The 16,443-nt window shown below is 52.3% G+C and overlaps 2 protein-coding genes across 2 annotated transcripts; both read right to left on the reverse strand.

Annotated features, from left to right (window-relative positions):
- Nucleotides 1-477: 477 nt before the first annotated feature.
- On the reverse strand, nt 478-3,039 carry LOC132080644 (protocadherin alpha-2-like). The gene has a single exon (XM_059483897.1). It carries the CDS (start codon nt 3,037-3,039, stop codon nt 478-480), a length of 2,562 nt encoding a protein of 853 aa, XP_059339880.1.
- A 124-nt stretch (nt 3,040-3,163) lies between these two features.
- LOC132080645 (protocadherin alpha-2-like) lies at nt 3,164-12,171 on the reverse strand. The gene is made up of 2 exons (XM_059483898.1): nt 9,590-12,171; nt 3,164-3,275 (listed from the first exon to the last, which is right to left on the reverse strand). The coding sequence occupies exons 1-2, from the start codon at nt 12,169-12,171 to the stop codon at nt 3,164-3,166; spliced, it is 2,694 nt and encodes an 897-aa protein (XP_059339881.1).
- Nucleotides 12,172-16,443: the final 4,272 nt, after the last annotated feature.

Below are 16,443 nucleotides of genomic sequence, written 5' to 3' on the forward strand. Positions count from 1 at the left end.
AAAGAAGAGGATGCCAGTTTTCAATTAAAAAAAATAAAAAGAACACTAGCACGGGCAACAATCAGCAAAAGCAAGGCGGGGGAGGGGGTATGCACAGCGCATGTGAGTCTGTCACCAACACAGCCTGGCTGTCTTGAACTCCTTCACCCAAATGGGGTGCAAATGCTAGATATGAAAAATAGAACCCCCTTGCTGTCTGCAAATCTCTCATCGCCGGGCACCCCTTGTCGCACAGAAACGTAATTTAACTCTAGAGCAAAACAACTCAGATTTAGGGGACCAAACCTCACTTGCCTACAGGACCTCCTCGCGAATGGTGCCTTAACTATATTCTGGACACCCTCAGAAACAGCTGGGGGCTCCAGCAAGGTCGTGGTGACGGGTGTAAACGTGCGATTGTCATTCCTAAGGACCCGCTAACTATCCAAGATCCGCAAGCCGTGAGAACGGAGCCCGGCTTCAAACAGCAGATTCTCACTACGGCGGATAAAAAGGATCAGAGAAGGGAATGAAAGCAGTGGCACTGACCGTGTCGAGGAGAGCGGAGGGCTCCGGCTGCGTGTCCTTGGCTGCAGGAGCGGGCGGCGGCGGAGGGAAGTTGGGGCTGAAAACCATGAGGTCGCTCTTGGCAGCGCCGTCCGCCACGCACAGGCTGCGGCTGTGGCGCTGCGAGTAGGACCAGCTGCCCACTTCGCTGGCGCACACGAGCGTCGTGGGCCCGGGCGCCGAGAGCACGGCCGCCCGCGGCGCCCAGCGCGACGCCCCGTACAGCACCACGGCCAGCAGGAAGAGGCTGGACACGGCGCAGATGGCCACCACCAGCCACACGTTGGTGGCCGCGCTCGCCGCCCCGGCCCCGAGCTCCACGCCCGCCGCCGAGCGCGACACCGCCGCCAACGACGACGACGAGGATCCCGCGGCCAGCGCCGCCTCGGCGGCCTCGAGCAGCGACACGCTGAGCGTGGCCGTGGCCGAGCGCGCCGGCTCGCCGTGGTCGCGCACGACGATCAGCAGCCTCTGGCGAGGCCCGTCCGCCTCGTCCAGCGCCCGCGCCGTGCTCACCTCGCCGCTGTAGAGCCCCACGCGGAACGGGCCCTTGCCCCGCGGCTCCCACAGCTCGTAGCGCAGCCACGCGTTGTAGCCCGAGTCGGCGTCCACGGCGCGGATCTTGGCCACCACCTGCCCCGCCGGCGCCCCCCACGCCGCCCACGCCCACAGCGTGCCCGACTCCGAGCCCGCCCCCTCCAGCGCCACCGCCGCCTCCGCCGCCGCCACGCCGCCCGCCTCCGCTGCCGAGCCCGCGGGCGGCAGCAGCGCCGGCGCGTTGTCGTTCTCGTCCAGCACGAACAGCTGCACCGTGGCGTTGCCGCTCAGCGGCGGCTCCCCCGCGTCCACCGCGCGCACCTCGAACTGCAGCACCTGCAGCTCCTCGTAGTCCAAGGGCTGCAGCGCCCACAGACGCCCGCTCTCCGCGTCCACCGACACGTAGCTCGACGCCGGACGCCACCCGCTGCCACCCGACGACGACGACGATCCCGCGCCGCCGCCGCCCACGCCCAGGCCGCCGTCCCACACCGAGTAGCTGACGCGCCCGTTGGCCGCCTCGTCCGGGTCCCGCGCCCACAGCCGCGCCAGCTCCGCGCCCGCCGCGTTGTTCTCCCGCGCCAGCACCGTGTACACGGCCTGCGCGAACGAGGGCGCGTTGTCGTTCACGTCCGACACCGGCACCCGCAGCCCGCGGCTGGCGCGCAGCGCCGGCGCCCCGCCGTCCTCCGCACGCACCTCCACCTCGTACTCCGACACCCGCTCCCGGTCCAGCGCCTCGCGCAGCACCAGCGAGTACGAGCCCGCGAACGTCGCCTCCAGACCGAACGGCGACGCCGGCCACACCCAGCACCGCACGCGACCGTTCTCGCCCGAGTCCCGGTCCGACACGCTCAGCAGGGCCACCACCGTCCCCAACGACGCGTCCTCGGGCACCGGCACCGACAGCGACGTCACCAACACCTCCGGCGCGTTGTCGTTCACGTCCACCACCTCCAGCACCAACTTGCAGTGACCCGACAGAGAAGGTGTCCCCTTATCCCTCGCTTCGATTTGTATCTCATATAAACGAACCTCTTCATAGTCCACGGTGCCCACCAGATTAATTTCACCCGTCATCGCATTTAAAAGGAAATTGTTCATCCCCTTTTCAGGAAAAATATTGCTCACACTATATGTCACTTCTCCGTTACTTCCCAAATCAGGATCGTTGGTATTCACTCTTGCCACCAGCGTGCCCACCGCAGCACTCTCTGGAAGATGCACTTTATACACAGACTGGTTGAACTGGGGCGCATTGTCGTTTGCATCCTCCACAGAGATTACCAGCTCCATTGTCCCCGTCAGAGATGGCCGGCCCCCGTCAGTCGCTGTCAGCACCAACTGGTGCACGGGAATCGTCTCGCGGTCCAGAGATTTCGTGAGTACCAGAAACAGGGATTCTCGGTATTCCTCACTCCGGTGCAAATCCAGAGAGAAATGCTCGCTGGGACTGAGTGTGTAGGTGAGCTGCGCATTTACTCCGATATCCGCATCCGACGCGCCCTCCAGCGGGAAACGAGACCCCAGCAGAGACGATTCCGCGATGCTGAGGTTTTTCCGGGCGGCGGGGAAGACGGGGGCATTGTCGTTGATGTCGGTGACCTCCAGCTGCACATGGAAGACGCGCAGCGGCCGCTCCAGCAGCACCTCCAGGCGCAGCGCGCACGGCGCGCTCTTGCCGCACAGCTCCTCCCGGTCCAGCCGCGAGCTCACCAGCAGCGCGCCGCTCGCCCCGCTCACCTCCACGCTCGCCCGCCGGCCCGGCGCCACCAGCCGCAGCCGCCGCGCCTCCGCCTCGCCCGCCTCCAGGCCCAGGTCCTGCGCCAGACGGCCCACCACCGTGCCGGCCTTGGCTTCCTCCGGCACCGAGTAGCGCACCTGCCCGCCCGACAGCGCCCAGGCCGCCTGCAGCACCAGCACCCGCACCACCGCCGCACAGCAACGCTCGCCCATCCTTCCTGCCGCTCTGCCCGCCGCCGCCGCTCTGCCTGCCGGCCCCGGCCCGGGCCCCGCACGGCTCCCCGCCGCCGCCCGCACGCACCGGCTCTGCTGCCCGGCCCGAGCCGCCCCCCCGCGCTCACAGCCGGGCTCTCCGCCGCACCGGGGCGGAGCCGCCCACACGGACCCGTTCCTGAGCCTGCAGCGACACCGTGCGCTGCTCCGCCGCCTCACACGCTCCGTGACAGCTCCTGTGCACCCGCCCCGTTAAGGTAATCTCTCTTCCGGGTCCTTATCCTCTCCCTCTCTCTGTGTCTTTCTGTCCATTTTTTTTTCGTTTTTCACAGTGCTTCATCACATTCTCTTTTTTCTTTATTCCACGTTTTTCATCTCTCATTTTTTTCTTTCTGGATGTTCTGTATTCTTAATCTTCCCTTTTAGTTTCTGTTTTTTACATTTTTATTTTCTTTTTTGCCTCTCCATTTTTTTTCTTCCTTCTTTTCCGCTTCTTTCTTCTCTTCTTTCTCTACTTTTTTCTTTCCCTACCTGTCCATTTTTTATTTCCCCTTATAATTTATTGCTATCCATCTCTTTTAAAACTCTGCTGCCTATTTGCCGGTGACCTCCCATGGTGTGATCGAGGCAATCAATGTCCGAGCCATGAGCTCTAATTACAGGACATCATCTCCTTCGCACGGGACTGTAACCAATGGGGAGAGCACAGGAGACCAATTTTACTCAGCATTAGAAGGGAACCTCCGTGTATCCTGGTAATCTCTTTGACATACCCCCTCTTGATTTCTCCTCTTTGTCACCTTCCTTTCTTTTTTTATTCTTTCTCTCCCACCTCATCCCACTTTTTTGTGTACAGAGATAACAGTTCTGTATGTTAGCAAACTTATTTAATGTTTTATCTTTCCTTTTTTCCTTTTCTCTTCATTGCTTCTCATTCTTTCATTGTTTTTTCTTTTCTCTTTTTCTTTTCCTCGTCCTTCCCTAACTGTCTCTTCTTTCTTCTTTGCCTATTCTTCTTTTTTTTTTTTTTTTAATACAGTGTTTTCTAGGTGACTAAATCATTCTCACCATGGAGGGCAGATATACAGTTACACAAAGCCTCTTATTCCTCATCACTCCTCATCGAGGCTTGCACAGGGCTCCTCAGTACCGAGGATACAGAGGTCCTCGACTGCAGAGAGCATGTAGAGAAAATGTTGGTGCATGCTTATAATCTCCTCTGTCATCCCTTCTTGCCTTATTTCTCTCTTTCTTCCTTGCTTGACTCTTGACGTGCAGAGGTTCCTTTTCCTTCCTCTTCCTTCCTTATTCCTTCACTTACCTTTATTTTCTTTCTCTTCCTTTTCCTTTCATGCCTTACGTTGTCCTCGTTGAATTCTCTTGTGTCCATGCTTTTCCCCCTTTACCAAATTGTTTTCTAAACAAAATGATTTCTAAATGTCTACATCATCCTCTTCATGCATCAGAGACCTGCCCTTTGATGAGAGTGCTCATGGGAACCTTGCATGCCTCCTCATGAGGAACAACTGTCCTGACCTCCTCCAGAAAAATCAAGTAAATAGATTATCCCTACACTGCCTCTCCCCTTCCCTCCCCATCAGGAAGAAACCCACACTCCTCAGACTCCAGTGTCCTCCTGAAACAGCAATAACACAGCAAGGCAATGACCAAGGACAGCTGCACTTCACCAGAAAAAAGCATACACCTCCCTTAATCAGGAGACCAATCCCCGAGTACTTTGACATCAGTGCTAACAGACTGCAATAAGCACAAACAATCCATGAAATCCTCTCACTTCACAGCTCAAATGTATTACAGCCTAGCACACCATTCTGCCATGAACATTGAAAAAACACAGTGCAACCACAGTTCCTAAGAATTCTTCACGTATTTCAATGAAGAGCTGTTCTTCCTGCCTCATTTTCCTCCTGCTTGATGAATGACAAGCTATTGCTTCTCCTCTCAGGCAGACAAGCTCTGCCCAAAAATACACACCAAGAACTTCCATACTCAGGGGCAGTAGCCCCCAAGGAATACCCCTCACTCAATACCATGATCCAACCAGAAATATTTATGAACCTAAACCCACAGCATTTTCCCTGAGAACAAGCTCTCCACTCCCAACACATCTGTTTTGAGAAATATATTAGAGGCCTCCTCCATCTCTGCTCACTGCCAACTGTTCAAACCATGCTGGAAGAAGCAAGAAAGAAATGAGAGCAGACTGTGCGGCTTTGTTGGTGCAACCTAGGAATTACAAAATATTTCAAGTTGGAAGGGACCCACAAGAAGTGTTGAGACCAACTCCCAATCTAGGCACATTCAGTCAGTCCAAGATGAAGATAACACAACAAATAGGCATAAAGGTATAGCTGTCTCTCTGACTCATTCAGCAAGAAGCGAATTACCTCTATCATCACTGCTTGCTTCATCAGAAAAGAAATATTTTCAGAGCAGGAAACTGCTTCTAACACTAACAGCGACTATTGGGAACCATGGATAGAAAATAATTACGTGCATTCTAGAAAAGCCTTGAAATCATTAGGCAAAGCACAGTGCTCCTATGTGAGCTTCTATCATGGGGGAGAGGCACCATAAAGCTCAGGAAGGAAATTATCCCAAAATCAGCCTCAGCTCAGGAGCATGGAAAAGTCATCCTACACACTGAGAGAAAATTACCCAAATGTTTGCAACTATCCAGGTGCCAAAGCTTAGTATCTCATATTATCTGGTATTATCAAAACATTGCTGACATGAGAGACAGAAAAACAAGACTATGAGGGTTTGGTGAGAATGGAGAAGAAAGCCAAATAATGCAGTTCTGCTGTACTGAAACATATGGAGGGAACAAAAGACCACAAGGATAAACAGAGCTTTTGAGGAGCTGGAGAAATCCCAGGTATTAGTAATGTCTGTGGAGCCTCTTCTTGACATTTTCTACTAGAATCTTCTGTATCACACCCTGGGAAATGGCAGCTCCACCTAAGCACACATTCTCCAGTCCTTCACCAAAGACACAGACTGTGTTCTAAAGACCATCTCCCTTAGGAAAGACCCTTCCCTGCTAAAGATCACCCTCATCACAACACATGCCCAGGCCATTCCTGGGGCCACTTGCAGAATCTCTTTCACAATACCACAAAACCTGCTATAAGAATGTCCTTTGCATATCCTCACCTTCCCTTACAATTAGCACAAAGAACACATGCACGGATATGAAGCCCCCCAAATCTGTCTGGCAGATTCTTCTCCCCTGCATATACTTCATGGTTTATGCCTTTTCAGCAATCTCTGGGGGAAGCATCACAGAACATAAGAAGTGACTTCTTAAGAACTTTATAACATAAAGGCATGTCAGTTCTCACCCCAGTACACATGGATTTTGCACTTGGAAAGAATGAGAGCAAATGCCAAAGCACAAGTGCATCTCATAGGATCAGCTGGATGGGAGAATTTGTACCATGGAGAACCACAACTGGGTCACTTTGAAGAGTTTTGTATGTATGTCAGACATAGAATGAGCCGCCTGTGACCACAGGACACATAACTTCTACCGAGGGTAAATTTTCAAGTCCACAAGTATGGGAAGTTGAATGCACAAAAATGAGATCCACATTATCATGTGCCCTTAATAATTAGCCTGAGGAGGACCAAGCAACCATCATGGAAAGATCTGTGGCTGTGGAAGCCACTATAGATGCCCACCAATACACAAGAACTGGAGGTTGAAGCACTACCCTCCTAGATTTTTGTTTTTGTTGTCCAAAACAAAAATCAAAAAGTCCATTGGGAATTAGTCAGCAGTCTGCATGCCACAGCCTTTTTCCCAATGCCTTGTCTGCCTCAGACAGCAGCACAAGGGACTGTCTCTGATGGGAAATATTCATAACCTCAAAGGACATGATGGGCAGTAAACTCCCATAGGATTAATTCAATACCCAGAAGGCCTTCAACTCCATACTTTTAGGAGCCCAAGAATGGATCTTAGGAAGGAAACCTGTGCCCATCCTGCCTTGTCATTTTATCCAGGCATCCTCCATTCCCTCTTCTGGGATGTGTTCTCAAGACAAGGACATAATCTTGCATTCTTGTCTTCTTATGACATGGCCCATGGTCTTCCCAAGGATTTCCAGTTCCCACAGACTGGGAGGTCACACTTCCTATTATGACATGGTCAGGTTCTACTCAGTGCCACTGCCATGTTCACCTCAGCTCCTGTGGCTTCCCCAGTCTCAGATGGAAACATTACCCACTTTGGAGAGTACTGTTTTTAGAGGCGATGTCAGGACAGCTCTAAAGGCAATGGCCATTCACAGCCTCCTGTGAAAGACCAACCCAATGCTGAAAAATACCCCAGTGCCAAATGATACCTACTGCACAGGAAAATGCGGTGTTGGGTTGAATTGTTGGTGTTGTGGGGATTTTTTTTAATGGAGTTTCTAGGGATTTTTTAAGGGTGTGGCTGTTGATGCAAATATTAACAAAACAGGACAGTGTATGGTCTTGCCACCTCACAGGATGATCCAGCTGCAATCTACTTCAGAGAGGCAAGACAAAAAAAAAAAAAAAGAAAACATACACTTTATGACGCTTCTCTGCCTGCACACTTTCTATTGGTAACTAGAATAAAAATATACTTGGAGAAAGATCATAGGAAAAGTGTTTAGGAACTTCTCTGCTTTCACAATGACTCTGTTGAGCCAAGCAAGTGGAAGAAATTACATCATGAGGAGAGAGAACAATGAAGTCACAATTGTCACCTTGCACCACCTCTCTTATGGATGAGTCAAAGAAGAGTACAGAGTTCTTCATAAGAAACCACATTAAATCCCAGCATGATCAGCAGTCAGCAACAGTGACAGCACAGTAAATAGTACCCAGAGGACTGTCTCATGACATGGTCCTTGGTCTTCCCAAGGACCTTCAATTCCATCAGACAAATCTCACTTCTCAAGGTCATCCTTGATATGAAGAAATAGCCATGGCCTGCACAATGCCACAGCCCCATTCACCTCTGCAACCTGTCACTGCCACCTTTGCCTCCACAGGACTCACTGTAGCAATTACCAGCAATGAGACCACCATGAAAAACATATAGATGGTATCACATAGACCATGCCCAGCACTCTACTCTTTCTAAAGGTGATGTCAGAATAACTCCAAATGGCAATGGCATTGATTTAATGTTGTGATAGAGTAATTCGATCATTGACTACCACTCCAATGTAAAGGATTATACAGTTTCTGTAGGAGAACTCATATTTCAGGTTTTGTTATTAAGAATTTTGGTGCTTCCTTGCTTGACTTTATTCTTGTTGGTAACTTTCCAGGGCTTTTGAAAGAACGTGGCTCCTAATACAAATATTCCAAGAATGTCATAACAAGACAGTGTAAATTGTGCCAATTCTCTGGTCAGGAATGCAAGTCTACAACAATTCCATCAATGACAGAACAAAACCCCCATACACATAAGTTGTGCTCAGCAGACTCTCTGTAGTTGACCCTTTGTGTTTTCTAATGCTTCAGCTATTCTGGATGGAAATCCTAATCACCTGCAAGTTCCTCTCCTGAAATGTTAGACATCTATTTATAGACATGGTATCAGGATATCTCTAATGACAATGAGCATTGATTTCATTATCTGATGGGAAAAACAAATGCTGATGAGCACAACAGTGTAAGGGATAAGATCCATACAGATGTATTTGTGTGTTTTTTAGGAGAATGTTTTCAGATAATTCAAAACACTGCCAGTGGTGATACAAATATTGAAAGAACATTGAGAGAGGCAAGTGTCAATCTCCAGCCATGAACAAAAGTACATAGAATGATTTTGAGGGCAGAGTGGGTTGTTGAAAAAAAATTCCTTTCCTTACACTGACCCTGAATCTCCAACCACTATGTAAACAGTTTATAATGCTATCTAGAAAATCAACACGCTGGGAAAAGAACACAGGAAAAGCCCAGGAAGGCCTTGCCAGGTACTATACTCAATCTGCTGGGAGACTCAGTGAGGAAAATTACACCATGGGGAGAGAACACTTTGAGGCCTCAACTGGAGCCATTCAACACCACTTGCACTGGGGAGAAAGAGGGCCCCGTTTCTGACAATGCTGATACCAGCACAATAAGCAATCAAAAGGGAGTTAAGTAGCACATGATGCCCGGAGGATTGTCACCACTACAGCCTGTGTGTCTTCATCTCCTTCAGTAAGAACGGGTTAAAATGCTACACACCAGCGAGCAAAAGTGTTGCCTGCAGAGCTGACACTTCGGCAGCCCTAATGCCACAATCAACAGAGATTTCTTTCTATGGGAGAGCAAACGTAAGAGAGAACAACTCGCACTCGGAGCATAAAACCTCAACTACGGTCAGTAAACTGCAGCGGACTGCCAGAACACATTTCCCCACCTCGGTAACAGCTGGGAGGACCCGGAAAGGAGGAGGCAGCAGATATAAAGGTGCCGTAAAGATTTTTAACATTCAGCCAGAACTACGGGGTTCTCGGGCCCAGGGGGCGGAGCCAAGTTACACACAGCAAGTGCCCACGGAATGGGTAGATGTGGGAGGAGGGGAAACAAAACAGTAAAGGCGAACACAGCAATGCCACTGACCGTGTCGAGGAGAGCGGAAAGCTCCGGCTGCGTGTCCTTGGCTGCAGGAGCGGGCGGCGGCGGAGGGAAGTTGGGGCTGAAAACCATGAGGTCGCTCTTGGCAGCGCCGTCCGCCACGCACAGGCTGCGGCTGTGGCGCTGCGAGTAGGACCAGCTGCCCACTTCGCTGGCGCACACGAGCGTCGTGGGCCCGGGCGCCGAGAGCACGGCCGCCCGCGGCGCCCAGCGCGACGCCCCGTACAGCACCACGGCCAGCAGGAAGAGGCTGGACACGGCGCAGATGGCCACCACCAGCCACACGTTGGTGGCCGCGCTCGCCGCGCCGGCCCCGAGCTCCACGCCCGCCGCCGAGCGCGACACCGCCGCCAACGACGATGACGACGAGGATCCCGCGGCCAGCGCCGCCTCGGCGGCCTCGAGCAGCGACACGCTGAGCGTGGCCGTGGCCGAGCGCGCCGGCTCGCCGTGGTCGCGCACGACGATCAGCAGCCTCTGGCGAGGCCCGTCCGCCTCGTCCAGCGCCCGCGCCGTGCTCACCTCGCCGCTGTAGAGCCCCACGCGGAACGGGCCCTTGCCCCGCGGCTCCCACAGCTCGTAGCGCAGCCACGCGTTGTAGCCCGAGTCGGCGTCCACGGCGCGGATCTTGGCCACCACCTGCCCCGCCGGCGCCCCCCACGCCGCCCACGCCCACAGCGTGCCCGACTCCGAGCCCGCCCCCACCAGCGCCACCGCCGCCTCCGCCGCCGCCACGCCGCCCGCCTCCGCTGCCGAGCCCGCGGGCGGCAGCAGCGCCGGCGCGTTGTCGTTCTCGTCCAGCACGAACAGCTGCACCGTGGCGTTGCCGCTCAGCGGCGGCTCCCCCGCGTCCACCGCGCGCACCTCGAACTGCAGCACCTGCAGCTCCTCGTAGTCCAAGGGCTGCAGCGCCCACAGACGCCCGCTCTCCGCGTCCACCGACACGTAGCTCGACGCCGGACGCCACCCAACGCCCGACGACGACGACGACCCCGCGGCGCCGCCGCCGCCGCCCACGCCCACGCCGCCGTCCCACACCGAGTAGCTGACGCGCCCGTTGGCCGCCTCGTCCGGGTCCCGCGCCCACAGCCGCGCCAGCTCCGCGCCCGCCGCGTTGTTCTCCCGCGCCAGCACCGTGTACACGGCCTGCGCGAACGAGGGCGCGTTGTCGTTCACGTCCGACACCGGCACCCGCAGCCCGCGGCTGGCGCGCAGCGCCGGCGCCCCGCCGTCCTCCGCACGCACCTCCACCTCGTACTCCGACACCCGCTCCCGGTCCAGCGCCTCGCGCAGCACCAGCGAGTACGAGCCCGCGAACGTCGCCTCCAGACCGAACGGCGACGCCGGCCACACCCAGCACCGCACGCGACCGTTCTCGCCCGAGTCCCGGTCCGACACGCTCAGCAGGGCCACCACCGTCCCCAACGACGCGTCCTCGGGCACCGGCACCGACAGCGACGTCACCCACACCTCCGGCGCGTTGTCGTTCACGTCCACCACCTCCAGCACCAACTTGCAGTGACCCGACAGAGAAGGTGTCCCCTTATCCCTCGCTTCGATTTGTATCTCATATAAACGAACCTCTTCATAGTCCACGGTGCCCACCAGATTAATTTCACCCGTCATCGCATTTAAAAGGAAATTTTTCATCCCCTTTTCAGGAAAAGTATTGCTCACACTAAATGTCACTTCTCCATTACTTCCCAAATCTAGATCTGTCGCATTCACCCTCGCCACAAGCGTCCCCACCTCAGCGCTCTCTGGCAGCTGCACTTTATACACAGACTGGTTGAACTGGGGCGCGTTGTCGTTTGCATCCAGCACGGAGATCACCACCTCCATCGTCCCCGACAAAGACGGCCGGCCCCCGTCACTCGCCGTCAGCACCAACTGGTGCATGGGAATCGTCTCCCGGTCCAGAGATTTCGTGAGTACCAGAAACAGGGATTCTCGGTATTCCTCACTCCGGTGCAAATCCAGAGAGAAATGCTCGCTAGGGCTGAGTGTGTAGGTGAGCTGCGCATTTACTCCGATATCCGCATCCGACGCGCCCTCCAGCGGGAAACGAAACCCAGGAGGCGAGTTCTCCGATAAACTGAGGTTTTTCCGGGCGGCGGGGAAGACGGGGGCATTGTCGTTGATGTCGGTGACCTCCAGCTGCACATGGAAGACGCGCAGCGGCCGCTCCAGCAGCACCTCCAGGCGCAGCGCGCACGGCGCGCTCTTGCCGCACAGCTCCTCCCGGTCCAGCCGCGAGCTCACCAGCAGCGCGCCGCTCGCCCCGCTCACCTCCACGCTCGCCCGCCGGCCCGGCGCCACCAGCCGCAGCCGCCGCGCCTCCGTCTCGCCCGCCTCCAGGCCCAGGTCCTGCGCCAGACGGCCCACCACCGTGCCGGCCTTGGCTTCCTCCGGCACCGAGTAGCGCACCTGCCCGCCCGACAGCGCCCAGGCCGCCTGCAGCACCAGCACCCGCACCACCGCCGCACAGCAACGCTCGCCCATCCTTCCTGCCGCTCTGCCCGCCGCCGCCGCTCTGCCTGCCGGCCCCGGCCCGGGCCCCGCACGGCTCCCCGCCGCCGCCCGCACGCACCGGCTCTGCTGCCCGGCCCGAGCCGCCCCCCCCCGCGCTCACAGCCGGGCTCTCCGCCGCACCGGGGCGGAGCCGCCCACACGGACCCGTTCCTGAGCCTGCAGCGACACCGTGCGCTGCTCCGCCGCCTCACACGCTCCGCGACTGCTGCCGTGCCTCCGCTCCGTCACGGCTATCCCCGCTGCCGTCCCTTCCTCTGTGCTCCTCTTCTTTTTCTTATTTCCTTTTCTTTATCGCTTGCTTGCCTAGATTAATTTCCTTCTCTCCTCTTCTTCCTTTCTACCACCCGTTATTTCTCTGGTTTTCATCGGTTTGCCTTTCACTTCACTTTCTTACTTTTTCCTTTTTAGTTTTCCTGTTATTTGCTACTGTTTCCTCTCCACATTGTCCTTTTGCTTTATTGCCCTTCCCTAATCTTTATGCCATTTAGCCTTCCTTTCTATCTTTGCTCTTCTTCACCCCCGCCGGCGATTGGCCCGTTGCCTCCTGCACCGCGCTGGAGACCATCGACGTTGGAGTTTATCAGTGCTAATTATGCTATATCAGCGCCGGCGCGGTGCTCCAGCCAAAGAAAGGCTGTTCCGGACCAGCTCTGCTCAGCGTGGAAACATAAAGTTGGTGCCTGCAGATCAGGTCCGTTATATTCCTTCTTTTTGCTTTGATTCTCTTCTTTCTTTGTTACTTCCTTGCTCCCTTTCTGTCCCAATTTTTTCTTGTACAGTCGCCATCCTTCATATATCCTTGTCTCTTTCATTTTCTTCTGCTAATCTTTGTCTTCTTTTTTGTCTCTTTCCCTTCTATTTCCTGGTTCTCTTTCCCCATGTCTTCTTCATGCTCTTAATTGTAATATTTTTACTACCTCCTTCTTATTTTCTTTCTTTATCTCTTATGTTCTTCCATTTCCTTTACTAATATTCTTTCCAAATGTATATATAATAATACGAGCAATGAACACATCCTTTGAATAATGTTCTCGTTCTTCTTCCTTGCAACGATTCCTTCCATTGCTTCTTTTGTCCACTTCTTCTTTGTCGTTTTTCGTCTCCCGTTTTATCTTTCTCTTCTTTGCTTTTTCCATGTCTCACCTTCTCTGTTGCACCATCCTTGAATCTTCTATTGTGTATTTTCCCCTTAAGGAAATGTTTTAAAAATAGCTACACCATCACACCATGAAGCACCAACAGGCTTTAGGAACAGGGCACTCCCACCTCTCATTCCTCATGACAGGGAATAGCCTTCTTGCTTTCCTCCCATACCATGCACCTGCAGCTTCCTCTCCCTTCAGGATCCAATCCACGTTTGGAGGCTTCAGTCATCTCAAAGACCCAAGAAATAAATCAACAAAGCAATCACATAGTAGAGAACAGCTTTGTTACATCAGAGAACATTCCACCCATTCAGACATATAATACAAAAAAGGCTCCAGAGTCCAAGTTACTGAGAGAGTCTCTCATCTACGAAATCAAACCCATCAGAGTCCAGCATGATAATCCTCCAAGAACACTGCAAAAAAAAAAAAAAACTCACGATGACACTACATCCCTCATTTAACTCGATGGAGAACAATTCTGCCTGACTCATTTTTCACCTGCAGAGCTACTACAAAATTCACCATGGCATTGTCACTGAAAGTATCCTCTGCATGCCCAGCACATCTAGTCCTAGAAAAGCATTAACGTCAGTTCTCCATCTGCCTTTCCTTCCCTCTTCTCACCCTGTGCCAGGAAGCAGGACAATTAAGGGAGTGGACAAAACATGTTCCAGACCTACAGGAATTTCAATTCAGGCAATATTTAGTTGATTCAATGTGAAGATACCACAGCTGAACGGGTGATGCATTGAGAGGCTGCATAGAACAGAGGCTAGACAGTGCTAAAGAAATAAAGTAGGGACTTATTAAAAGGCCTTCAAAGGATGCACCTTGGGCAGTGCAAGAGCCTGGCCAAGGCTACACCCAAGATGAATAATCAGTCACAAGTTCTCACACTTTTATAATTTTTGGTCCATTTAAATATTGGCATTAATTGTCCAATTACAGCTCCAGGTCATGCAGTCTCATCCTCCCAGATTGCTCTCCTCAATTCACTATCGTTTGCACTTCCTGGGCCGGATCCTGCAACAGTGTCCTTGGTTCTGGGGCTGGAAAAGGATTGTTTTGTCTGACTGAACTGTGAGGAGAACTTGCTAACACTTCACATAAAGTTCAGAGTTATATACCAATGCAGTACAGAATCTGGAAAATATTAAAAATGCAGTACAGAATCTGGAAAATATGGAGAATATGTCAGTAAATCTAAAATTTAAGGCATCACAGGAACCAAAGTACACCTGTCTCTCACACACCGCCTCCTCTGGTAGGAGTAACTCACCTGTAGCATCACTGGTTGATTCTTCAGAAAAAAAACTCCAGGACCAGGAGTACTTGTTTTAATGGACAGTGACCCTCAGTGCCAGCTAGAAGACCAAGACCAGGGAGATGACTGATGCCATGTCCCAAGAAAGCCTGGCAGAATGAAACAAATTTCAAAAAGTCTTCTCTTTTATCAAGAAAATTCCACATTAAAGACAAGTGATTCAAGGCATGGATGGCCAGTCACTTCATAAGCTGTAATATCACAGGGAAAAACAGAAAACAAAAATACAGAGATGAGCTGGAGGTCCTGAGAGGATCCCAGAAGAGCAACACTACGTGCTGGGTATTTTTCTGAAGGATTTCTACTGGCATCCTCTATCACAAGGCTGAGGAAATGAGATCTCCACAGCTAACCAGACATTCTCCAGTTCCTCCAATGTGGCAAGCCATGTTCTACTCAGCATCTGCCTTTCCCTGGGGCAACACTCCTCCCCACCCAAATTCACTCTCCCCATCACAGAGGCCCAGGCCTTATTTAGCGCCACACGCAGGATCCCTGCCAAGATATTAAACATTGCTCAACCCCAGAGACATGCCCTGCTTATATAAACCCCACTCTGAATGTGATCCAGGCCCTTGTACTTCCTCATCTTCCTTCATGATCACCACAAAAGATGTACAGAATGTCTAAAAACTCTTTCCAGCTACATGATCTTCACCACAAATGCTTTGTTCCTTTACAGTAGTCTCGGGTAGAAACATCACAGAGCTGCATGATAGAGTTCATAAAAATTCTGTGATCAGAGCTGCTCTTATCCCATTCCACACAGATTTATTTCTCCAAGAGAACACAGCAAGTGCCAAAGCACAAGAGCACTCACAGGGTCAGCCATGAGGGACAGCTTGCACCACATGAACTGGGCAAATTATGCAGGTTTTGGGGTGTTCTTGCAGATATCAGAATGATCCACATGTAACATTAGGACACACCATCTCTACTGAGGCCACTTGTGCAGTGCACAAGTAAAGGAAGTTGAGCACATAAAGATTACAACCACATATAATAAAATAAATCCTTGTAAATTCCACTTGAGGAGGAGGAAGGAATCATCATGGCAAAATCAACAGCTCTAGAGACTATTACACAAGGATAGCAAGTTGAAGCGTTCCCTTCCCAAAAAACCTTAAAACCTTGAACCTGAATAAGCTGTTTCATCATACAACATTCAGCACTCTCCATCTCACCAGCTTTTACTATCACTGCCCAGGGGTCTCTGTACAAATCACGAGCAGGACAGGACTGCTGGGGAACGCATCTCAAGCTGTTTGATTTTCCAGCTTCAGTCTCATTACATGGTTATGACAATGGGAAGATGCCAGCAGCTCACATCTCCAGCAGCAGACAAGGAATGTTTCAACTTACTTTACAAGTTTTGTGACCAATTACACAAAGCAAAACCATCTTGACAGTAGTTCTATCAAACCACTATAAGCACACACATCTTCAGTTAAACACTGCTTGATTATTTCAAATACAATACCTGCTTGTAACCCTTAAAACACAATGCACAGAGCTCTATCATTAAGCTTTGAACTTCTTAATATCTCACAAGAAAAACTTTTCTGTAGCTTAGGGAGTTATTCTAGACAAGCGTTCATACACAGACCGTTGCTCTATTTGTCCTTATTTTTCTACTTCTTACGTAATTTTTCTGCTGATAAATCCTATGGCTACTGCTTAGCTCTAATCACAGTTCTGTTGTCTCTGAGGCTTGCCTTTTGAAACTTTGCCAAAACCCTCTGATCTTAAGAATCCCCACACTTACCAACA

The sequence above is a fragment of the Ammospiza nelsoni genome, chromosome 16 (genome assembly GCF_027579445.1).
Source record: "Ammospiza nelsoni isolate bAmmNel1 chromosome 16, bAmmNel1.pri, whole genome shotgun sequence".
NCBI lineage: Eukaryota > Metazoa > Chordata > Aves > Passeriformes > Passerellidae > Ammospiza > Ammospiza nelsoni.

What these genes read in the sequence shown, in the direction of transcription:
- LOC132080644 (XM_059483897.1), bottom strand. Translation starts at nt 3,039, where the DNA reads ATGGGCGAGCGTTGCTGTGCGGCGGTGGTGCGGGTGCTGGTGCTGCAG.
- LOC132080645 (XM_059483898.1), bottom strand. Translation starts at nt 12,171, where the DNA reads ATGGGCGAGCGTTGCTGTGCGGCGGTGGTGCGGGTGCTGGTGCTGCAG. An exon ending in CTCCCACATCTACCCATTCC is followed by an intron (nt 3,276 to 9,589) that starts GTGGGCACTTGC and finishes GCGGGTGCACAG; the next exon opens with GAGCTGTCACGGAGCGTGTG.